Source organism: Pinus tabuliformis, chromosome 5_2 (assembly GCF_031772625.1).
Source record: "Pinus tabuliformis cultivar Carrire ecotype Pingquan chromosome 5_2, CPIR1, whole genome shotgun sequence".
Classification (NCBI taxonomy): Eukaryota; Viridiplantae; Streptophyta; class Pinopsida; order Pinales; family Pinaceae; genus Pinus; species Pinus tabuliformis.
In genome coordinates this window covers 625207792-625231096 of record NC_142306.1, presented here as the reverse complement: position 1 = coordinate 625231096, position 23305 = coordinate 625207792, and the positions used below count along the sequence as shown (strand labels likewise).

At 38.1% G+C, this 23305-nt stretch overlaps 1 protein-coding gene across 1 annotated transcript in view; it reads right to left on the bottom strand.

Annotated features, from left to right (window-relative positions):
* Positions 1 to 23305, bottom strand: part of LOC149160591 (beclin-1-like protein) — a 271962-nt gene that overhangs the window by 67665 nt on the left and 180992 nt on the right. The window contains exon 8 of the mRNA XM_089435385.1: positions 9824 to 9889. Within this exon, the coding sequence (XP_089291511.1) occupies positions 9824 to 9889 (66 nt within the window). The remainder of the gene's footprint in view (positions 1 to 9823; positions 9890 to 23305) is intronic.

The following is a 23305-nucleotide window of genomic DNA, read 5'->3' as shown; positions in this document are numbered from 1 at the left end:
TTAAAAACTTCCCTGATTTTCTCTAGTTAATCATTTTCATCTCAAGTTTCGAATACTGAAATTTTCTCTCACATTTTGTCATGTTCTCAAAAACCTCAACACAATTTACAGAATCCAATTATATGCTTGGGTCAGATACCAATGTTAGAAAACTAACCTGGAAAGAGTAATTACAGAAAATATAGAGATGAATGGTATACTGCTAAACTGTATTTCTTCTAGATTTTAATCATGACATGTCTATGATAAATTTTTCGGCTAAAGGTAAATCTGATATGGAACCAAAGCAATCCGTCATTCATATAAATCTAATATGGAACTGAAGCAATCCTTCATTTATATATATTATAGCTTTAATCCCTATCTAAGTAATATATTCAAAATATAAATATGTATGCCTTTCTTTAAAGGTAATAGCTAGATTGGGGTATAACGGGTATGTTGCCGATGTTCATTGTAACGAGGCATTTTACCATTTTCATTTTGCGGATGTTAATAGGTAAATAAACTTTAGATGTCTTACCTTAGGAGCTAATAACCATACACTTCTGCATTATTCATATTAGGATAGAATACCCTGCATTAGGACAAGGAGGTCGCGAGACCACCCTCCTTGACCTCGGTACCAGTAAGATCCGCCTAGCGGGTAAAAATAGCAAAACTATACCCGTTTACGAATGTGAAGTTGTAAAAGAAAATTATGTGTTAAATTCGGTTGTCTACCTCAAAAATTTTATGGAAATTTTATTTCGTGTTTAGGAACCATTACAATGGTAAGGACGTATGAGCGACGACGACGTGACCAGGCAGCATCATCACCATTAATGCCGCCACCGTCGCCATCATCATCCCCATCACCTTCGTCACCACCAAGACCATTGTCAACATCAAACGCGCCAGCGCCAGAGTTGACTGTGATAATGAACTCTTTGGAAGCCTTATTGGAGACATTAAAGGAATCAACTAAGGCTAAAACCAAAGAGGAATTTCAGCATGTAGCCACCAGTTCAGCAGAACCAAAGAACTTTGAGCTCGCGAGACCGAAAGAAGACATTTCCAGGGAGCTTCAGAAAATTAGACTCCCAGAATTCTCAGGAGGTCGAGCAGGTGAACGCGCTGAAGCATGGTTAGAAGGAATGAACAGATGCTTTAGGTTAAGAGAATATTCTTCTTCGGCAAAAACAAAAATTGTTGTGTTTCAATTAAAGGAGAGTGCCTTAATTTGGTGGGGAAATCTGGAGAAGCAGCTGCACCTTACATCGGATAATGTCCCTTGGGAACTGTTTGAGGAAAGGTTCCGCGCAAAGTATTTACCTCCATACTTTCAGCAACAGCAAGCGAGAGCCTTTCATACATTAATTGAGGGAGATAAAACGGTGGAAGAGTACGAGATTAGGTTTATGGAGCTTGTAAAATACATTCACTACTTAGATTCTGATGAACGTCAAGTTGAACGCTTCATATTTGGGTTAAATCCTCGCATTAGAGCCTTGGTAAGCATGTGGAAACCGTCATCAGTAGCCGAGGCAGTTGAATGTGGTCGTTCTGCAGAAGAGCACCTTGGAATCAAAAAAGAGATAGGGCTAGCAGAACCTTTACAATCAGGATTTCCTGGAAAGACTCCTCGAAACTTTATCAACGGAGGTAGCTCAAGGCCACCTTACGATAACAAGTCTACCTCGAGAAATATAGTAACAAGAGCTCCCATGGCAGTAAACACTATAGCCTCGGAATCATCAAACGCTAGGTCATGGTCATCTCGAGGGACTGCCAGCAGAGGAAGAAATTCGAGAGAAATCAACATGAGAGGACGAAGCTCGTTCTCTAGAAATTCACGTCCTGAGTCAAGAGGATCAATGCCGCTAAATTGTTGGGGATGTGGGGGACCGCATTTTCAACGGGATTGCCCTGAAGCTTCGTCGAATATGTCGCATAGGACTGGAGAGGGACCAATATCAAACAATCAAGATAATCATAGAATTCATGCAGTAATCAGCAACGACCAAGCAGCGCATCAACCCACTATAGCGGGATCTTCAGGTATGGAACAAGGGAATCGTAACGGTCGAACCATTACGTATACTGGGACGTAGGGTTCGATAGTTGAGGAACCGCCTGGTGGACCAAGTTAGGGTCCAATGGGACAAGTATAGTCCTGGATCAGCAACTTGGGAAAATACAGAGGACATATGTCAAAGATACCCTAATCTATGTCAGTTTTGAAGAACTTTAAACTATGTTTAGTATATATTTACTTCACTACAATCAGAGACTCAGAAACTTTTTGAATGATTATGGATAAACGTGAAATTTTGTGGCATAATACATGTTTAATTCCTGCTGGTACATGGATACCAAAACAATATATATGGTTCATTTTACTAAATTATAGTTGTCGAAGTAAAGTTAAGACAGTTGAATGATTTTACTTCTGATAGAAATTAAGATATTATAGATCTGATTTATTTATACATGTCAATATGATCAATGGGATAGAAATCAGGAAGAGAATACATTCTAGATAAAAGTCAAAAGACATGCATGGAATAAGGAAAAATATGTTGTACTGTAGTATCATAAATGAATTAATAAGGGAATAATATGTGAGTTATTTTGAATATGCTGATGCACATTTTACCGATGCATGGATAAGTGTATGATTGCAGGTAATAGACAGTTACCGGGATGACCACGTGATGACAGAACCTCAGAACAATTGAAGCTCCAAGTGATTCTATGATAGGGTGTTAGCCCTGAGTTCTATTGGGAGGGGTGGAGGTGTTACCCACCGTTTATCCTCCAAACCTTGGAGTCATGGGAGGACTGTGCGAGTCACGCTCCCCTAGACGTGTGATGATGACTGCCAGATGCCTACTAGGGATCAGGTCGGTATAACCGACGCTATCACCTTAGAGTTTATGAATGGTCGGGTCAGTAGAATTGACGCCATGGCATACTCGAGTAGAGGACGGATAGGATGGGAGCAGAAGAGATTAGGAAGGACAGGTTGATTTTAGAATAGCTTGGGAACCTGGATGGAGCACGATATATCCATTAAAATCATAAACCTAAAATTCTAATTTTATTTTAAACTCTTAATAATAAAATAAAATTTTAAAACTAAGAGGGGGGTACTAATTACTATCATAAGTAATCAGATAAGATAAAAACTCTAACTTCGGGACGAAGTTTTCTGAAGGGGGAGTGTATGTAATGACCCATTTATAAATGTTAAGAAATAAATATATATAATAATTAACATAAAGTTATAAACCTTATATTTAAATTAATGAAACATCATATTTAAAATATATATGTAAATCATAATAAAAATATAAAAAAACAAACTTTATAAATTAGATAACCAAAGTCTAATACATAAAACGTAATAGAGTGAGCCATACAGCACGACAGGAGTAGCTTCTGGTCTGAGAGACGTGGACAGAAGTGTGGCAGCCGGGAGGAAGGCGGTGGTGTCATGCGGGAGGGCGGCCACCGCCAGGCCCACAGATAAAAACCGAAGGTCTGAACCGAGAAAGGGGCTGGAACAGGGGAATGAGAAACCAAGAGGAGGAAATTGAGCAGTGAAAGAGGTCTACCATTGGAAGAGCTTCAATCGGTCTGAGGATTCTGGGCACGGGGGTCAGTGGGCTTCTGTGAGAAGCTTGCTGGATTGAGCAGCCAATCTCTGTTCAATCAGGCTGGGTGGAATTGGTCTCCCTGGGTAATTGGAGCGAAACAGCAGTAGCATCGTCAACTTCACGGAATCAGATTGCAGTTCAGGTAAGTGAAATTCATTTTTTTTGTGGTTCCCGCTTTCAATTTTATGATTACTACAGGCACTGGTACCTTAAATGGGTGATCATTTTAACCTTCTTTTACTATTTTCCCCTTTTTCCCGAAGTCTAGCCAAATTATTTTACCTAGGACATCAATTTCTTGGGAATTGACCCAAGGAAAAACTTTGGTCTCCTATAGGCTACTACGCGGGTGCATCCCCTCCCTCACTCTAGAAAAAAACATTCAAGAGTGACTTCCCTAGTAATCAGGTCCCAAGGGTCCAAGTCTATTACATAAGCTCATCATGCTAGTGTCATTTATTACAATTCACCCGTAGTGGCAAGAAATTTGCATAGAGGAAGAGAGAGAAGATAGAGAGTGAAAAGGGGCAAAATGCCCTATTAGACTTCTGATATTCAAAAAAAATGCAGGTGTCCTATCCATTGGGCAATGGGGTCTTTGTTTCCTGTCATTTACATATGAGCAGATAACACTTCCCACACAACTTACAATTTAGATTTTATCTATTGAACCACCTCAGTTTCACCATATTCCCACATAGGATCCAAATTTCCCGACATTTGTAGTCTTGACTCTTCAATGTAATGATTGAGCCTAGGGCACAAAAGTTTTTTGAAAAGAATAAAAATCAACATTTTGACAATCAACATTCAAAATTAAAAAAAAAAAAATGCATTAAAAAAAAACAAATTTAATGACAAAATTTTGCAACAATAGAGGGGCATACCTATTAGCTGCAAATTGCCAAATGGCAAGGACACCAGTGGCTATAGGAAACTAGCCACCAATTGGGAAACCCTCTCCACTCAATAAATTGGTAATGGAAAAAGAAATCAATCTCCCCCTAGAAAATCCTGGAAAATAATGGGTGACTGAAACCCCAAGAAAAAATTCTAAAAAACAGAAAACAAAAATTGGACAAAAATTGATGCTCATACCTGCAAGTGCACCCATTGTTGACAAAAATTGATTCCCACTACAAAAATTGATAGTGATGGCCCTCCTCCAATCAGGAAACCCTATTGTCCTCTACTCTCCAAACAGGGCTCATTGTTTGCAAAATGAGTAAAAACAAAAGCAAAAAAACAAAAACCCACTTAAATTCAAAACTAGGCATAGTGGGCAGATTTTTTGCCCAGTGGTGCTACTTTTACAATTTTTCATGATATTTTTTTGCAGTGAAAGAAATGTCAACTTTTTCCGCTGAAAAAATCATGATTCAAGGAGTTTAGCACAATTTTTGGAACAAAAGTTTCCCATGCTGGTTCCATGGATTATGAGCAGACATATCAACTCATACAAGAGTAGGCATATGTACAACTGCGAAAAGGGGGTTTCCATGTTCAAGATACTACAAGAACTTTTTAGTTGTGGATGTCCTTAATATGTTGTTCTCATGTCTATAAAGATCCATTCAACAAGAAGGATAGGAACCTTGTGGTAGTGGGAAGGCCACAAAATTTTGAGTTCTAGACATATTCTATGAGCTCTCAGCCTCCCTTACTGAAATAGGTAGCTGTATGTTGTGAGTTCTAATATGTTTTTAGTTGTCATAATTTTTCTTTTCATATGTGTGTGCATGTGATGAAGGGCAGCCAAAGAGGGCACCAATATTTATACAAGTTCCAATTGAAGTCACCATAAAAAACTCTCTTGTTTACCAATTTGACAAAGAATAGAGACGAGCACTTATATGCCTGCAATACAAAAGACAACTATATTAGCCCTATCGATCTATGGATCAAAGAAGCCTATAGTAATATAGTTGAACCTTGGCACTTCTTCTACATCATGAGGATTCCACTATAGGATTTGTCTGAGCCATGAAGGAGGTTCCAACATTTATTTGTTGTAGGTTTAACATTTCATATTTTTGGTTGGCAACCAAACACAGAGTAAAATACATGGTAATTATGAATTAAGATGTTGGTTACATCGGAAGTGTGATTTTAACTAATATGTTTTGTTCGCTTGATTATATTAGGATAAGATGAGTAAGCTTTTTCGCATTAGCATTAGTTTATCTTACATGTTCTTTTATTTTAGTGCAATTGCTTGTCTTAGAATAGTTTGTTTTATTTAATTTATTGACTATCATTTCCATGTTTAGGTTAGATATGAAATTCCATTTTGATTTCTCTCTCTAAGGGATAAGACCTAGTATCCTATTCCCTCCTAATATTTTATGCAAAATCTAGCGAGATTGTTTTAAACATACAAGTGTCGAGATGTTGGGGTTCTCACATACTCCTTGGGATAGCATGTGTCCTCCAGTTGGCACCAATTGGTACCCTAGTATTTTTCATAACAACACCATTGTAATTCCAAAGAGATGCAAGTAAAAAAACTTATAGACCATGCGATGACTGTGTATTGTGGTAACCTAGGCCTATTATGGTTTGTTGTGCCTAATCTTTTTAGTCTCCACTCTTAAGTCCTTTCATCTTGAATAGGATTGGAAGCCTTGGGATGGATCTACTTGGACAGATGGTTTATAGAAACCATTGGTTTTGTAGGGGAGATCACACTATATAGGGTCTGTCAAACCCATGTCTTTAGTGCACCTATGGCTATTCCACATGGTCACGTGTCATAGAGTTTGTATGCATCTCATTTGGCCATGGTATACTATAATTCAATTTCTCCACATGGTAGTCTTCCAGTGCACAACATTCCAATTTTTATGGGGAACTACATAAATCCCAATGCATAAAGCTCTTGAGACCAAAAATTCAACAATGGCTCAAAATGTTCATCAAGAGACATACCTAACATGCCATGTTCAAACAATGTCTTAGGTCCAAATGGGGCAAGTGATAGCTCAGTGGAATCCTCATAATGTGTCCTACCTCCCTCAAGCAAAACATATACTCCTCCCTTTAGTTGTTGTTGAACTGTGAGATTATATGCCATTCAATAAAATTATTTTGTGGGTTGACTCTTCTATTTCTCTTCTTATTCTTATGCTACAATATTTCTTCATAGAATAGATACAAGCACTCCATATGAAGTCACAAGGCAACTGGGTTGATCCCTAATCACATTGAAAGGCAGATCAGGGTGCTAGACCTCATCTCACCTTTTATTGGCATCAAAACCCAATGAAACCCAAGTATTGGACAGACCCTTATCAGGGGTACTTTGAGTAAGGGTGAAAATCTAACTTGTTTTCATAGTTGGCCCTATGGTTGGAGACATCTCAAACTAGAATATCTTTCAATAGAATTTGGGAGCTAGTACAACTATTCTATACTAGAATTGAGTGCAATAGTTGCTAAACTCCAAATCCTTTCTATAATCTAAGGTGAATAGCTGACTTAAAGTGTGTTTTGATCGCAATCCCTCATTTGGAAGGTAAACAAGGCAATAAGCCTCAATCTAGAAACCAATCTCAAAACTTACAAAATTTCTCTTTCTTCTTCGTTTTATAAAAAATAAAAATTCAAGAAAACAAAAAATCCTAGCTTTGCTTTAATTTCCATCTTATTAGCTAGTAATCTTCAAGCTTTTGGAAATTAGCATATTTTTACATCCCAAGACAATTTTCTCTCTTGATTTCTGCAATAATATTTTATATGTCACGAGGGAATTAGAAGTATTTTGCAAATGTGCAATTTGCAACAGCCATATTCACAGAAAATTCAACAAAAATACACACCGGGGGCTTACCCAAGTAGGTGCCTTCAACGAAGAACCCCTTTACTTATTCCATATTTAATAACATGTTATATCGCAAGCCTCAATATAGAAACCAATCTCAAAACTTACAAAATTTCTCTTTCTTTTTCGTTTTATAAAAAATAAAAATTCAAGAAAACAAAAAATCCTAGCTTTGCTTTAATTTCCATCTCATTAGCTAGTAGATCTTCAAGCTTTTGGAAATTAGCATATTTTTACATCCCAAGACAATTTGCTCTCTTGATTTCTGCAATAATATTTTATATGTCACGAGGGAATTAGAAGTACTTTGCAAATGTGCAATTTGCAACAGCCATATTCACAGCAAATCCAACAAAAATACATACCGGGGGCTTACCCAAGTAAGTGCCTTCAACCAGGAACCCCTTTACTTATTCCATATTTAATGACAAGTTATATTGCAAAGTTTTCTTGGGAGTAAAAGTACACATTTTGCAACTGTCATAGAGTGAAATTTCTCGCTGAACTTTCCTAGGTCTTACATTTAGGGGGATTTGGCCCCTGTTTTCTGCAGGTAGTTTCCGGATTGTTGGAAACTGTAAAATAGTTGCAAATCTGAAGTGTTCAACAATTTTTATCAATATTAATTTCCTTCCCAAGCATTTCCACCCACAAATCCATCAATTTAGTGTGTTTCCACACTTGTGGATAGCTTGCAAAGGGCGTTTTACTTGTTGTTTTCTGTGTTTTTTCCCTACTTTTGCACGTCTAAAAAGTGCAAGACAGTGACATAGTTGTCCATTCTTAGCCAGATACCAAGAGGTAACTCAAGCAAAATCATTCCCCGAGGCTCAAGATCATATATCACTCAATTTTGTACTATTTCTAGAGTTAGTTTTTGAAGTTAGATTGATATTCTACTTCCTAGTGTACATTATTTCTGCATTTAATTTCATCCAAAGATCAGTAAAATTAAAACAATTAACTACTATCTTCACCTTAGATACGTATACTAGGCATTGCCCTCCCACAACCTTTTGTAGAGTTGGGCTTGAAGGGTAGAACTTGTGCCAAGATGACAATGGGAATTTGTTTTATGAGGTACCAACTAATCCTTCATAAGGACCTTCATGAGACCCCGCTAAATTCATCAGTAATAGGGGCCACGTGAAAAAAAGAGAATGTAACCTTTCTTATAGACACAAGAAACACACATAATTTTGATAAAAATATTAAATATATTTGTATATCCAACCACAGATATAATAGTGATGTGGAAAAAGAATTGACGGAGTCAAGAAGTGTAACAAAAGTCAAGCTACATATAGAAGACTACAAATTGGAGTCTAATTTCTACATAATGCCCTTGGGGGGAGTAGACATTGTCTTGGGAGTTGAAAGGCTACAAACATTGGGGACCTATTTCACAAATCATGTAATATCCCCAATTTTCCTAGGCCACTTAGGAAATATTACACTTTTCGAAAAATTTGGAATTAGTGGCCCTGTGGGTTAGCTCGAGTGGTTAAGTGCTGTGAATTACATGTGGGAGATCATAGGGTCAACTCCCTAGGGTGGTTTCCTTTCTGGATATCATTTGGCCTCACTCGATGTCCCCATTGGGTTAGGTTGCCAAAACTGCAACCACATGTTTACCCTGGGTACCCATCCTCAAAATGAGTGCAATTGCTGCTAGGGTTTCCCCAAGATGTGTATTCCATTTGGAAAAAAGTAAGTAACACCAGAAAATAAAAATCAAGTTAGGCATTCAGTCTTGGAACAGCAGCAGTCCTTTTGAGCATTAAGGAGCAGCTTGCAATATTCCTATCATCCACAAAAGCAGAACACAGAATAGCAGGTGCACCATCATGCAACACAGTCTGGTTGAACTTTTGAAGTAGTTCTTGAAGATCTCAGACCACAACAGATGCCAGCAAGACCACTAAATTGCAAAAAATCAAAATTCAATCCAGCTCTCCAATAATCCAGTTTAACACTATATTGAAGAGGAGGTCCAGAACAAACAGTTGTTGAAGTACTGAAGATCCAGTTGCAGATATACGTGCAAAGCATTTATAAAGACATTTTTTTACTATTCAGAGAGTTGTGATGTCAAAGAAAAGAAAACGGTCATTACAGTGAAATTTGCATTCCAACATAAACACATGTATTATTTGGAAAAGTGGATATCATGAACCTCTTTTCACCTAAAATATGTTCAATTCTTAAATATTGATTTACTACTTTCAACCAAAAGTAAACTATAACACCAACCAGCAGTGACAAAAAGAAAGTTTTAATACAAACTTCACATTCTGAACTAATTGTCAAATCGAATTAATGTGACTGAGTTAATGAAACTGTCAAGTGATAGATCCCTTACAGTTCATATTTATTATTTTGACTGTCAACAATAGTTGGATAACTTCCCATTGGAATGATTCGATATCTTTCATAATTGAATCAAGGAAGAACTGCAAAGCTATATTCCAAATTCTTTATTTTGGGAAAAACGCATGGTACAAATTCTTTACACAATTCTCTGTAAAACATGTCATATGGAGATAGCCAACAATGGAAAGAATAAAAGGATGAGAAAAAGTATAAGTTAGAAGAAACATGATTGATCAGAAACATGACATCAACAACTGGCTTTATATTGTAATATACATAAAATAGGAGAGCTTTCTACATATTGCCATAGCATTAGCATTAACTGAAGCAGATTAAAAGGGCATTTGAAAGTAAATTAATATGGTGCACTAAATGAGATAAATAAAGAGGAAAATTTTAATCAACATGATAAAACCAACCAACATGTTCCATGCAAGCCAAATATTCCAAATCAACTAAATGCATTTTGATAATACAAGAAGACGAAAGATGAGCACTTACCACTTCTGCATGGTTTTAAGAGTAAACTTATATCCCTAAAAAGTTAGGTGGAAACAATAAACCACTAAATAATAACCTCTTTCTAAAAATTCCTAAGATGCTGCATGAGAAGGCAAAAACAGTATTTTGAATTGAGTGACATTATGTTTGCAAAGCTCTTGTAGGAACAAAAGAAGGGGTTCAGTAACGAGGTGGGAAGGGAACTTCTTATCTAATTGTGACAGTTGACTATCCAAATCGAAGGTGTTACCTGATAGATGTACCTAACAAAGAAAGGAAGAAGACCCATCAAAGTTGGACAACGCACTGGTCAAAGTTTAAAGTCCAGAAGTCCTGCAAGGCAATTTTGCGCCTTCTACTCTCTTTTTCACTCTTTGTTAAGTTTAGGTATGTTCTACGCTTAGAGCAATTTATTTCAATTTTCACGGTTAGCTCAATCTTTCCCAAATTAGCAATCACATCAACATTAAAGTAAACTGTAGATAGAACATAAACATAAATCGCAGAAGACAAGCTAAGACAATAGGACACAAGATGTGGCGCTAGCCAGGGACAAACCCCAATGTGGGGAAACCCTTGATCAATTCTTCTTATATGTTCTTCAATAGTTCAACAGAGAGAGAGAGAGAGAGATAGTACATTTACAACATAATTCAACACTTTGACTTATCTAGATAAGAGCATAGATCATCTCTAAGAAGATGATACATGAGATCAATTGAAGACAAGCTGCTTCAACTGATTCTCCAGGGTGACTCCTTCACCTATCATCGTGCTGCATCTCGTCATCATGTTGCACCTCACCGTGTTGCACCATGTTGCACCCATCATCACAGTGCTGGACCTAATGACCATTCTGTGCACTTCATGTTGCTGCCCCTGTCACTGTGCTGCTCCAATCACTGAGCTGCTCTCATCACGAATCTGCACCCAATGTTGCACTCATCACTGATCTGCACCCAATGCTGCACTAATCATGCAGCATTCATTACTGCATCCAATATGCTACTTTACACTCACCAGTCTTAGCTGCTTGTTATGGCTTACAACCTAGCAGAGCAGCTAGACTCGTCCAAAGTGCAGTCAACTAACAGTCACAATGTCTTCCTTGATTTGTCTGCAATTGTCCTCTAAGGGAAGGTTGTCACTGCCTTCCACAAGACTGTCCTCCATTTATTACAGCATGTATATATCTAACATGCCATACATCAGACTGAAGATGTCATTGTCATGTGTTCACTAGATAACATACAACCTAGAGCGCAAACTTCACTGTTTCTTCTTTATGACAGTGAATTCACAGTCGTTAACTCATGCCTTGTAACTGTTTTATCGACAACACTCTATTGTCACCTACAGCACACCTAGGCACCTATAGCACTTAGTTCATGTTGTCATCTCCAGCACACTTAGGCACCTACAGCACTTAGACATGTTGTCACCTACAACATACATTAGGCCTCCTTGTGCTATTGATAAGGGTTGCGTATTGTAGACAAAACAGCAACTAGATATCCTTGATTAGACTACAGATTAGGGCCTTTGTTTGCTGTTCGTTAGGCCTCCTTAGACTGTGGCTAGGGCACCTTATTGGACTGTGGATTAGGGCATTTGTTTGTTGTTCATTAGGCCTCCTTAGACTGCGGCTAGGGCACTTTATTGGACTGCGGATTATCTCCTCCTTAATCTTGCTAGAGCTCTCCTTTCACTGCGGCCAATTCTCTCCCTTGCCTGCGGCTAAGGCTAGAACATGTGGCTAGGGCTGCGTATTAGGGAAGCATGTATGGAAGCTTCCTTACTGCTGTTAGGGTATCCCTTTTACTGCTTCTAAGGGTTGTCCAAAACCCTTCCAGAACAACATATATATTAGGGCATGATAAGCTGCATTAGAGTCTGCTGTTTAGGCTTCCTTCACCATGCTAGATCTCCCTTCCTTCCTACTTCTAGGGCTTCTTCATTAGGGAAGCGTTATCCCTTAGGACCTCTCCTCCTACTAAAACCCAAAGACAAGTAGAGAGGAAGAGATCCGAAGTGTGTAGAAATGACTTGAAGGCCACCTCTATTTATACTAAAACGTTGAGCACATGCGGGGTTTTTTTGGCTGTTGGCTGACCTTGACGAATTGTCCCATAACACAAATAAATTCATATCTCCATGAATACTTATCGGAATCGGATGATCTTTAGATCAATCCTACACCTCTCGATGAGAGGGATCCAAGAAAAATATCAGCTGCCATTAATAAGATGACCCACATGGATTTTGGCCCTAGTTGCCAATTTTAACACTCCCTCTCAACTAGGGAGAGCTTCATCCGCTAATCCATATGTCCGACTGTACTATCTGTTGACCTCTACTGGTCAACAACCCATGTAGTGCATCCCGTTTTTCTTGACAGAAAGAAGCAGCACCTGATCAGCATGTCCGTGCCATCCTACCATCATCAGCAGCTTGATCATTTTTGTTGTAAACCTAGTCTACATGTATGAATTGTAAATAATCTAAGCAAATCAGAGTCATGTATGTAAAATTGCCTAGGCGGACCTAACTTTCTATGATAATCTATGTCCCGGAAGGTTTTTCGTCTCACCGATCCATGGATCGGCAGAGTTTTCCTTCAAACCTGACCCCAAAGCCGGGATGCATTTTGTCATTAGAACTTTAGGAGAATCCTAGTGTGTTGATCTGCTAGATTATCGTTGTGTCGCAGAGCTGGGTGATTTGTGAGGGTCTGTATTAAAGGGGTTTTCCCCCTTAAGATGTAAATTTGTAAAAGTCATCATGAAATGTGTCTTGAGGGTCGAAAAATGTTTTGAATCCCCTCATGAGTCCTAAGTCCTAGGTCCTAGGTGATGTTTCCGAAGGCTTAGTTCAGTGATCCATTTTAAAATGAATTAAAAAATTAAAAAATGAATAAAAATAATAAAATAAATAAAAAAATTTAAAAATTTTAAAAATTTAATAAAAAAATAATAAAAAATTTAAAAATTTAAAAAATAATAATAAAAAATTAAGTGAATAAATCGACGGATGAGATCAAGAGATGTCTTGATCCTCATCAACGGTCGAGATCATTTCTACGTGGATCACTCGAACTAGCCGTTGGGATCATTTCCTTTAAATAGGGTGCTAGGGGTCATTTCAGGGATCTGATCTGTGAGTCAAAGACTGAAGAAGCTCTCTTGTAAATTTGTTTCTGGTTAATAAAGGAGACTTTGGGGTCCATATCTTGCTGGTGTTACTCTCTTGAAATGCTGTGAGATTGTTTTAATTTTCTGCATGTGTTATTTTCAGCTGTTAATAATAGCTTTTGTAGAGTATTGTGGGTACAGGTATCTTGCTCACTTGCTAGGGTTTGGGTGTTGTTAGGGTTTCTGAAGTAATGGCAGGTATCTCCATTATTTCCTGAGATCTAGCAGCATTCTTGCCCTCTTTACTGATGGTTGTTTCTGAGCTGTGCAGAAAAACCCTTGCTGAAGAAGATTTGGTGGGCGTTAGGGGAAGTTCTCGGCTGAACCAGCCAACTCCCACATGCATTTTCTGCTGAGCCCAGTGGATTTGATCCTGGGTCTATCATTCGGTTTTATTTCTCTGATCTGCATGAGAGAATTTCTGAAGTTTTTTATTTCACAGTGACAATCTGAAATTTCTTTTCTTAAAAAAATTTCTGGTTCTTATTGTTAAATCTGGCTGTGAAGGGGCTAAATCTGTACATTAAATTAGCTGATCTAGGGTTTCAAAATTTTCTGATCCAGGGTTTCATTTTCAGTTTTGCTTAGGACAGGTTTATTTAGGGTTTTGATTTTTTGTTTTTATGTACATATTTTGGGTGATTTCAGGTGGCAGAAGCAAACACCAGATATTGATTGGAGGGCCGACCCATAAACGCAGCCATCATCTATCACTCACGTTTCATGAACATTTCATCCTTCCGCGCGGGTGCTGCCTCAACACTGCTCTGTCTGTCAACTGTGGGAGGTGTCATTTTGGTTGTTTAAAGTGCTACAGCTTCCATCGAAACCGTCGACGTATATCTGCGTGGGCATCAAAAAAAAATTTTCTTGTTTTACGCCGGCAGCAGGAGGAAAGCTGAAGGAGCATACAACGTATATCCTTTGACGGCTTGAGCGAGTATCTCTGAGTGTTAAGCCAGGAAAACATCGAACCGCTTCAAATATTTTCTGTCCGCCCGCAGCATGAGTGCATTCCCTTCATTACACAGATGATCGACGCTCAGATTGTATTTCACGCAGGCACGTTGACTGAAACTCCTCAAGTTTAAACGTTTATTCTGCCGTCGAAGAGCCTCAGGTAAAAACGTGAATCGTTATTCAAATTCTGCTGAGAGATAATCGTTGTGCGGTTTGCGTCTACAGTTCTGGTCATTCCGCGCAGTGATGTCTATTCTGCTAGGGTTTCACCGTAACATTCGTTCCCATCTTTGACTTTTGATGCGTTTTGATTTTGTTTCATAGCATAGGTTAGCGTAATTTTGTTTCTGAGTTTTAGAATTTAAGATTTGTTTTATGATTTCTTATAGTTGTTTAATATTTAGACTTTAGATTTAGGATATTTTGTCACATTTAGATTTTATGAACAGTAAAAATAAAAAATGCGATTTTCCCTTTTTTTCATTTTTTTTTAGATTTAACTTTTCTTAGTTTTAATTAGATTTTGATTTAATTTTTTTTGTTTTATTTAGATTTGTTTAATGTGTTATGTTAGCCTTAGTTATATTTTGTTAGATTTAATTTAATAAAAAAAATATATATATAAAATAAAAATGTTTTTGTTAGATTTTTTTAATTTTAATTTAAGTTTTTGTTTAGTTTAGTTTTAAAATTAGATTAATTTTAGAATTTTAAATTTTTGTAGATTTATTTTTAATTTCCATAACATTGAAAAATAAAAATTGAAAAAAGATTTAAAAAAAATTTGAAAATAAAAAATAAAGTTTTGTGGAAAATCATTTTGCCAGTTTCAGTTGCTTTCGCGATATATCTTTCATGCTGAGATCTGAAATTTTCAAGTCGAAACACGAAATCCAATGTCTGGTTAATAATTCATGATGCTCATGGTGGTTTAAGGCATTTATCTCTTCAAAGCTTTCAGTTGCCGGATATCGTTTTGATCACATGATTTAGCTGATGATAGATGGTTGCTGTTCATGGTCCATGTTTTCTTATCATTTAAAAAGTAATCATTTAAACATTGACTCCACAAGGCACTGGTCTATTAAATCTCTAAATCCATCTAGTGCTTATCATATCGTGTATCGTGTCTCCCACCCAACTGTTTGGCAGTTGGTCTTCACTATCTCGCAGGGTCTACCCCCCTTAGCCGCGGGAGACGGGCTTAAACGGAGGGATCGGGGATCAGAGTGACAGCCCCCGGTCCGAGCGTTGTCGTGCCAATCTGCGCGACAACATTTTTGGCGCCGTTGCCGGGGACAGAGTTTTTCTGTTCTTGGGGTTTCATCGACATTCAGCTTCTCATCTTCTCATCTCTCATTTGAGCTGGCAGATTCAAATATTTTGGCATCTTTTCATCACATATCAGCAGCATCTCTTCGGTTTTGTTTCTTGTTTGGGTGGCGACTCCATTTTTCTCATTTTTCCCAGACAAGAAGCTTTCCTCATATCTGCTTGTGTTTACTTTTTGGATCCTAGAATCAGATTCGTTGTTCAAGTGGTGACTCCACTTCTTAATTTTCTTGAGCAGAAATCTCTTTCTATCATCCATTTCATCCCCTGTTGTTCATCATGGATTATTCATGTAAACCATGTCATTTTACTAATAATCTCCATGATCTTCCGAAAGAGGCCATTTCTAAATTATTTAAGTTCTCGGGTGATGATCCGGTCGCTGTTAAACATCATTTAAACATGTTCACTTGTGTAAAGATCTTATATTGCAGATTTCCTCAATATAATCATGAAGATTTCAAGATGCGTCTATTTGTCCATTCTTTAGAGGGTGATACCTTGAATTGGTTTAATAATTTTCCTAATGATTTTTTCACTTCTTTACAAGACATTCTCGATGCTTTTAAAGATAGATATAATAGTCCAAACAGCTTGCCTTCTACCTCTAAAATTGTGCAAAAAGAAGAAAGTAATCATATTAAAGGTCAAGCTGTTGAAGAAAGAGTTCAAGATCAGAATATGTCATCAGCCGGAAATATTGCAGTTCATGATAGTGAAAAATCAGGGACAAATAATAGTGAAAGGGAAGAACAAAAGCAAATTATACAAGATCTAATGATGCTGGTAAGAAACATGGAAAGCAATCAAACTAGTCTTATCAATGATGTTAAAACTTTAGGCACCCACCTGGAAAAACGTAATAGGGAGTTGGAGGTTACGCAAAATCAGCATGCTAAGGAAATTGAGGCCATGAAAATTAAATATGAAACAGAAATTAGAAGCATGCAAAGCAAGATGTCAGTCCTAGAGGAGAATATGGTGACCATGAAAGCTGATCATGATAGGGAAATTGACTCTATGACATTCAATCATAACAATCAGTTGGCTGACATGCAAGCGAATCATAAAGAAGAAATAAATTTCATGCAACATTGCTTGATGGACATAGAGGAAAAGAATGATAAAGTAATAAAACACATGCAAGAGCACCATGCCATGCAAATCAGTGCTATAAGGGATGAATGCTCTAGTCAGATGGATGCCATTAGAATACAAGTTCAAAAGACTCAACAATGGTCAGATGATAAGAGAAACCAGGAGCCTTCTCATTTGCTGCAACAAGTTCCATCTTACTATGAGGAGGTCATTAGGTGGATAATTGAAGGTGATCCAGATAAGCTTAAAAACGATAAAAATCAGATGCAAGACACAAAAGGACTTAGCATGCATATCTTACACACTTCATCTGATAGTTTCGAAACAGAAAGTTTCAGATCATCAGTAATTCATCCTGCCAGAAAGAAGAAGCGCAAGAGGAAGAAGATTAGACGAAGATTTGATGCATCAGACGGCCGTGAGCAGCTTGATTTTCGGATAGGAAAGAGTCCTACCATATGCAAAATTGGACATGGCACATCCGACAAGCAGCCGACAGATTTGCCTGAAAGCAGGCAAATGCTCAGTATGCACTATATTGAACACATCTGATGCCGTAGGGCATCCTTTGTAGCGTATTTCTAACCCTACTCCTTGTTTTTTCCGCATTTTCATTTCTGCTTTAGATAGTTAATAAATGAAGAGCTTTTATCTTTCCTGTGCTTAATGTATATGCTGATTTTTTGGGATGGACGCTACTTATTTTTGTGTTGTATGGATGCAGATTCTGGATTCTCACATTCCTGCAAGCAGCAACGTGTCCCCAAGTAGAGCCAGATGTTGACCTCTACTGGTCAACAACCCATGTAGTGCATCCCGTTTTTCTTGACAGAAAGAAGCAGCACCTGATCAGCATGTCCGTGCCATCCTACCATCATCAGCAGCTTGATCATTTTTGTTGTAAACCCAGTCTGCATGTATGAATTGTAAATAATCTAAGCAGATCAGAGTCATGTATGTAAAATTGCCTAGGCGGACCTAACTTTCTATGATAATCTATGTCCCGGAAGGTTTTTCGTCTCACCGATCCATGGATCGGCAGAGTTTTCCTTCAAACCTGACCCCAAAGCCGGGATGCATTTTGTCATTAGAACTTTAGGAGAATCCTAGTGTGTTGATCTGCTAGATTATCGTTGTGTCGCAGAGCTGGGTGATTTGTGAGGGTCTGTATTAAAAGGGTTTTCCCCCTTAAGATGTCAATTTGTAAAAGTCATCATGAAATGTGTCTTGAGGGTCGAAAAATGTTTTGAATCCCCTCATGAGCCCTAAGTCCTAGGTCCTAGGTGATGTTTCCGAAGGCTTAGTTCAGTGATCCATTTTAAAATGAATTAAAAAATTAAAAAATGAATAAAAATAATAAAATAAATAAAAAATTTTAAAAATAAAATTTAATAAAAAAATAATAAAAAATTTAAAAATTTAAAAAATAATAATAAAAAATTAAGTGAATAAATCGACGGATGAGATCAAGAGATGTCTTGATCCTCATCAACGGTCGAGATCATTTCTACGTGGATCACTCGAACTAGCCGTTGGGATCATTTCCTTTAAATAGGGTGCTAGGGGTCATTTTAGGGATCTGATCTGTGAGTCAAAGACTGAAGAAGCTCTCTTGTAAATTTGTTTCTGGTTAATAAAGAAGACTTTGGGGTCCATATCTTGCTGGTGTTACTCTCTTGAAATGCTGTGAGATTGTTTTAATTTTCTGCATGTGTTATTTTCAGCTGTTAATAATAGCTTTTGTAGAGTATTGTGGGTACAGGTATCTTGCTCACTTGCTAGGGTTTGGGTGCTGTTAGGGTTTCTGAAGTAATGGCAGGTATCTCCATTATTTCCTGAGATCTAGCAGCATTCTTGCCCTCTTTACTGATGGTTGTTTCTGAGCTGTGCAGAAAAACCCTTGCTGAAGAAGATTTGGTGGGCGTTAGGGGAAGTTCTCGGCTGAACCAGCCAACTCCCACATGCATTTTCTGCTGAGCCCAGTGGATTTGATCCTGGGTCTATCATTCGGTTTTATTTCACTGATCTGCATGAGAGAATTTCTGAAGTTTTTTTTTCACAGTGACAATCTAAAATTTCTTTTCTTAAAAATTTTTCCGGTTCTTATTGTTAAATCTGGCTGTGAAGGGGCTAAATCTGTACATTAAATTAGCTGATCTAGGGTTTCAAAATTTTCTCATCCAGGGTTTCATTTTCAGTTTCGCTTAGGACAGGTTTATTTAGGGTTTTGATTTTTTGTTTTTATGTACATATTTTGGGTGATTTCAGGTGGCAGAAGCAAACACCAGATATTGATCGGAGGGCCGACCCATAAACGCAGCCGTCATCTATCACTCACGTTTCATGAACATTTCATCCTTCTGCGCGGGTGCTGCCTCAACACTGCTCTGTCTGTCGACTGTGGGAGGTGTCATTTTGGTTGTTTAAAGTGCTACAGCTTCCATCGAAACCGTCGGCGTATATCTGCGTGGGCATCAAAAAAAAAATTTATTGTTTTACGCCGGCAACAGGAGGAAAGCTGAAGGAGCATACAGCGTATATCCTTTGATGGCTTGAGCGAGTATCTCTGAGTGTTAAGCCAGGAAAACATCGAACCGCTTCAAATATTTTTTGTCCGCCCGCAGCATGAGTGCATTCCCTTCATTACGCAGATGATCGATGCTCAGATTGTATTTCACGCAGGCACGTTGACTGAAACTCCTCAAGTTTAAACGTTTATTCTGCCGTCGAAGAGCCTCAGGTAAAAACGTGAATCGTTATTCAAATTCTGCTGAGAGATAATCGTTGTGCGGTTTGCGTCTACGGTTCTGGTCATTCCGCGCAGTGATGTCTATTCTGCTAGGGTTTCACCGTAACATTCGTTCCCATCTTTGACTTTTGATGCGTTTTGATTTTGTTTCATAGCATAGGTTAGCGTAATTTTGTTTCTGAGTTTTAGAATTTAAGATTTGTTTTATGATTTCTTATAGTTGTTTAATATTTAGACTTTAGATTTAGGATATTTTGTCACATTTAGATTTTATGAACAGTAAAAATAAAAAATGCGATTTTCCCTTTTTTCATTTTTTTTAGATTTAACTTTTCTTAGTTTTAATTAGATTTTGATTTAATTTTTTTTGTTTTATTTAGATTTGTTTAATGTGTTATGTTAGCCTTAGTTATATTTTGTTAGATTTAATTTAATAATAAAAAAAATATATATAAAATAAAAATGTTTTTGTTAGATTTTTTTAATTTTAATTTAAGTTTTGTTTAGTTTAGTTTTAAAATTAGATTAATTTTAGAATTTTAAATTTTTGTAGATTTATTTTTAATTTCCATAACATTGAAAAATAAAAATTGAAAAAAGATTTAAAAAAAAATTTGAAAATAAAAAATAAAGTTTTGTGGAAAATCATTTTGCCAGTTTCAGTTGCTTTCGCGATATATCTTTCATGCTGAGATCTGAAATTTTCAAGTCGAAACACGAAATCCAATGTCTGGTTAATAATTCATGATGCTCATGGTGGTTTAAGGCATTTATCTCTTCAAAGCTTTCAGTTGCCGGATATCGTTTTGATCACATGATTTAGCTGATGATAGATGGTTGCTGTTCATGGTCCATGTTTTCTTATCATTTAAAAAGTAATCATTTAAACATTGACTCCACAAGGCACTGGTCTATTAAATCTCTAAATCCATCTAGTGCTTATCATATCGTGTATCGTGTCTCCCACCCAACTGTTTGGCAGTTGGTCTTCACTATCTCGCAAGGTCTACCCCCCTTAGGCGCGGGAGACGGGCTTAAACGGAGGGATCGGGGATCAGAGTGACAGCCCCCGGTCCGAGCGTTGTCGTGCCAATCTGCGCGACAACGCTATCTCTGCCATCAGTGCCCTGCACTGCTTTGCTCTGCTCTACTCTGTTCTGCTGAACCATGAAGAATAAGAATTGATCGAGAATGTCTCATACCATTCTCTACTGACCCGAAGTCAGTTTCATCTGAAGAGAGTGTTTCATATCACTCTTACTGACCCGAAGTCAGTTTATTGATCCCAGATCAATATCACAAGAGAGTGTCTCAAACCACTCATACTGATCCCAGATCAATGGAGGTCATCCTAGCATAGGGAGTACAATAGATACAATGATGCATCCATCAATAGTACTACTATGGTCCCTAACCCCATTTCCCTGCTCATTGATCAGATGAGAGGTACTTCCCATGAGTCCCAGACTGCATGGGTAGTATGCCTTAACAGGAGAACTAATCATCCTGTCCCAAAGTCGCTTAGGGGTATCACAGGGGAAGGTTGAGCCATTCAACCTATACATAGTGCACCATTAGGGGAGGGTGAGTCGCCCTATGGTCGTGTGTTGCTTCAGTAAGTACCCCAAGTCCCCCAAAGCTCCCAGAGCTCAATGCATGCAACATGCAGGACCCTTATAAGAAGCTCTCTCAACGTCTCCAAGTCGTTCAGGAAAGTCACAGATTTGACTTTTCCCCAGGGCTTTGACAAAATGCCTACGACCTATACATCAGTCTCAATGTAATGGATGCTCCTCGCTCATGGACTTACCATATCCCAGATAAGGTAGTATCCGATGTCTATCTGCTGGAGCAATCATCGAATACAGGATTCCTCAACAATCGAATCCCCCTTGGTTGTCCTAGAGGATCACAGTGGTATTCATCATGTGTACAAACAACTCACTGAAGAGCTTCCAAAACCAGGCAGCTTCATACGAGATCATACTCATAGCTATCTATTCGGTCTCGGTGGTGCTTATAGCAACCGACTTCTGCTTCCTGCTCATCCATGATATCAAAGCAAAACCCAAAGAGAACTAGCACTGAGAAGTGCTCTAGTGATCCTCCACACTACCTGCCCAATCAGCGTTCAAATAATCATGCAACTTCATATTTCCGACAGTGTATCTCAATCCATGAGAGAATGCACCTCGAAGATATCTCAGAAGATTCTAGGCACCAATCTAGTGAGGCTCAACAAAATATGAGCTCACCATCCTAACTGCAAAACATATATCCGGACAGAAGTTCACCAAGAACATCACTGCAAATGAGTTTATGAGACTTAGAGGCATTTCCCAAATCTGGTCCAGCATCACCACCATATAACTTCTGAAAGTTAAGATCCTCGAGGTAGTCAGAGGCTTGCAGTTTACCATTCCACATCTGAAATCCAACTCCCTCTTACTTCTGCAAATGAGAGGGTCTGCACCTGTTAGAAATTGGTCAACCTCAGAAGGTGCCGGTATGAGAGGTCTATCATCCACAACCTTTGAGCAATGGTTTGGATTGGTTTCACTTCTAGTGAATCTCAGCTTCATCAAACAGTTTATCAATCCTCTCATACTAAGCGCGGGGTGTTTTGCCTTAAGCCATAGAGGGCTTTCTTCCACTTGCACACATGAGATTCCCGATCATGAATCTCAAACCTCTTTGGGTTTTTCCAAACCTGTGGACCTGCTACATGAGGGGAATGGTCCCCTTGTAAGATTTTCCTTTAGTACATCTCAGACATGTACCTTCATGCTCCTTTTGAATTCAGGAATCCTAGTCACCATCTGACTCGCATCGGGTAGGGCCCCATAAGTAGACCTCCGGTGTTATAGATGAGATATGTCAATTGACATGATCCTCAATGGACCATCCTGCAACTTGATACAAATTCCAACCCTGAACCCATGAGAAAAAGCATCTTTGAAAATTCTATTTACATACCTTTCCATTGATGAATGCCACCTTGAAACCTTTGTCTTCCATTGCCCAAATGGACACCAGGTTCTTGCGATCAGGTACATAAAAGAGATTCTTGTAAATGAATCGAGTTACCCTCATTCAATTGAGGGGTAACATTCCCTACACCCTTTTCGGGATAGGTGGCATCGGCTCCAAGTATAATCCCACGATTGTTTCTATCTCTACCAAATTAGAGAGAGCACCCTTCTATTTGATGAAGTGCCTTGAAGCACTACAATCAATAAGCCAGATTCACCAAGAATTTGAAGGAGAGGGCCAATACAAGATAACACTTCTTTATCTTATCAGAAACAACATTGGATTCTTCATACTTGGGGTTCCTTGCTTTCTCTGAAGAGTCTGTCATTTCCTTGATGACCTACATTACCTGTCATTCCTATGATCATTGAAGATGTCCCAGGAATGATTATTATCATCATCAACTGATTTGTCCCTGCCATTCGGAAACTCCTTCACATAATGGTCGAACTAGTTATATGCCTTTCCTTCCACCCTGAGATACGATCTTCCCAATGAAGTGATCTTTAGGTAGGCCATTAGAAAGCTTCCGTTGCGCCATTTTGATAATATTCTCTACTTCGATTTCACCATCGGTGAGTTTGAATAGGGATGAGGAATCCATTGA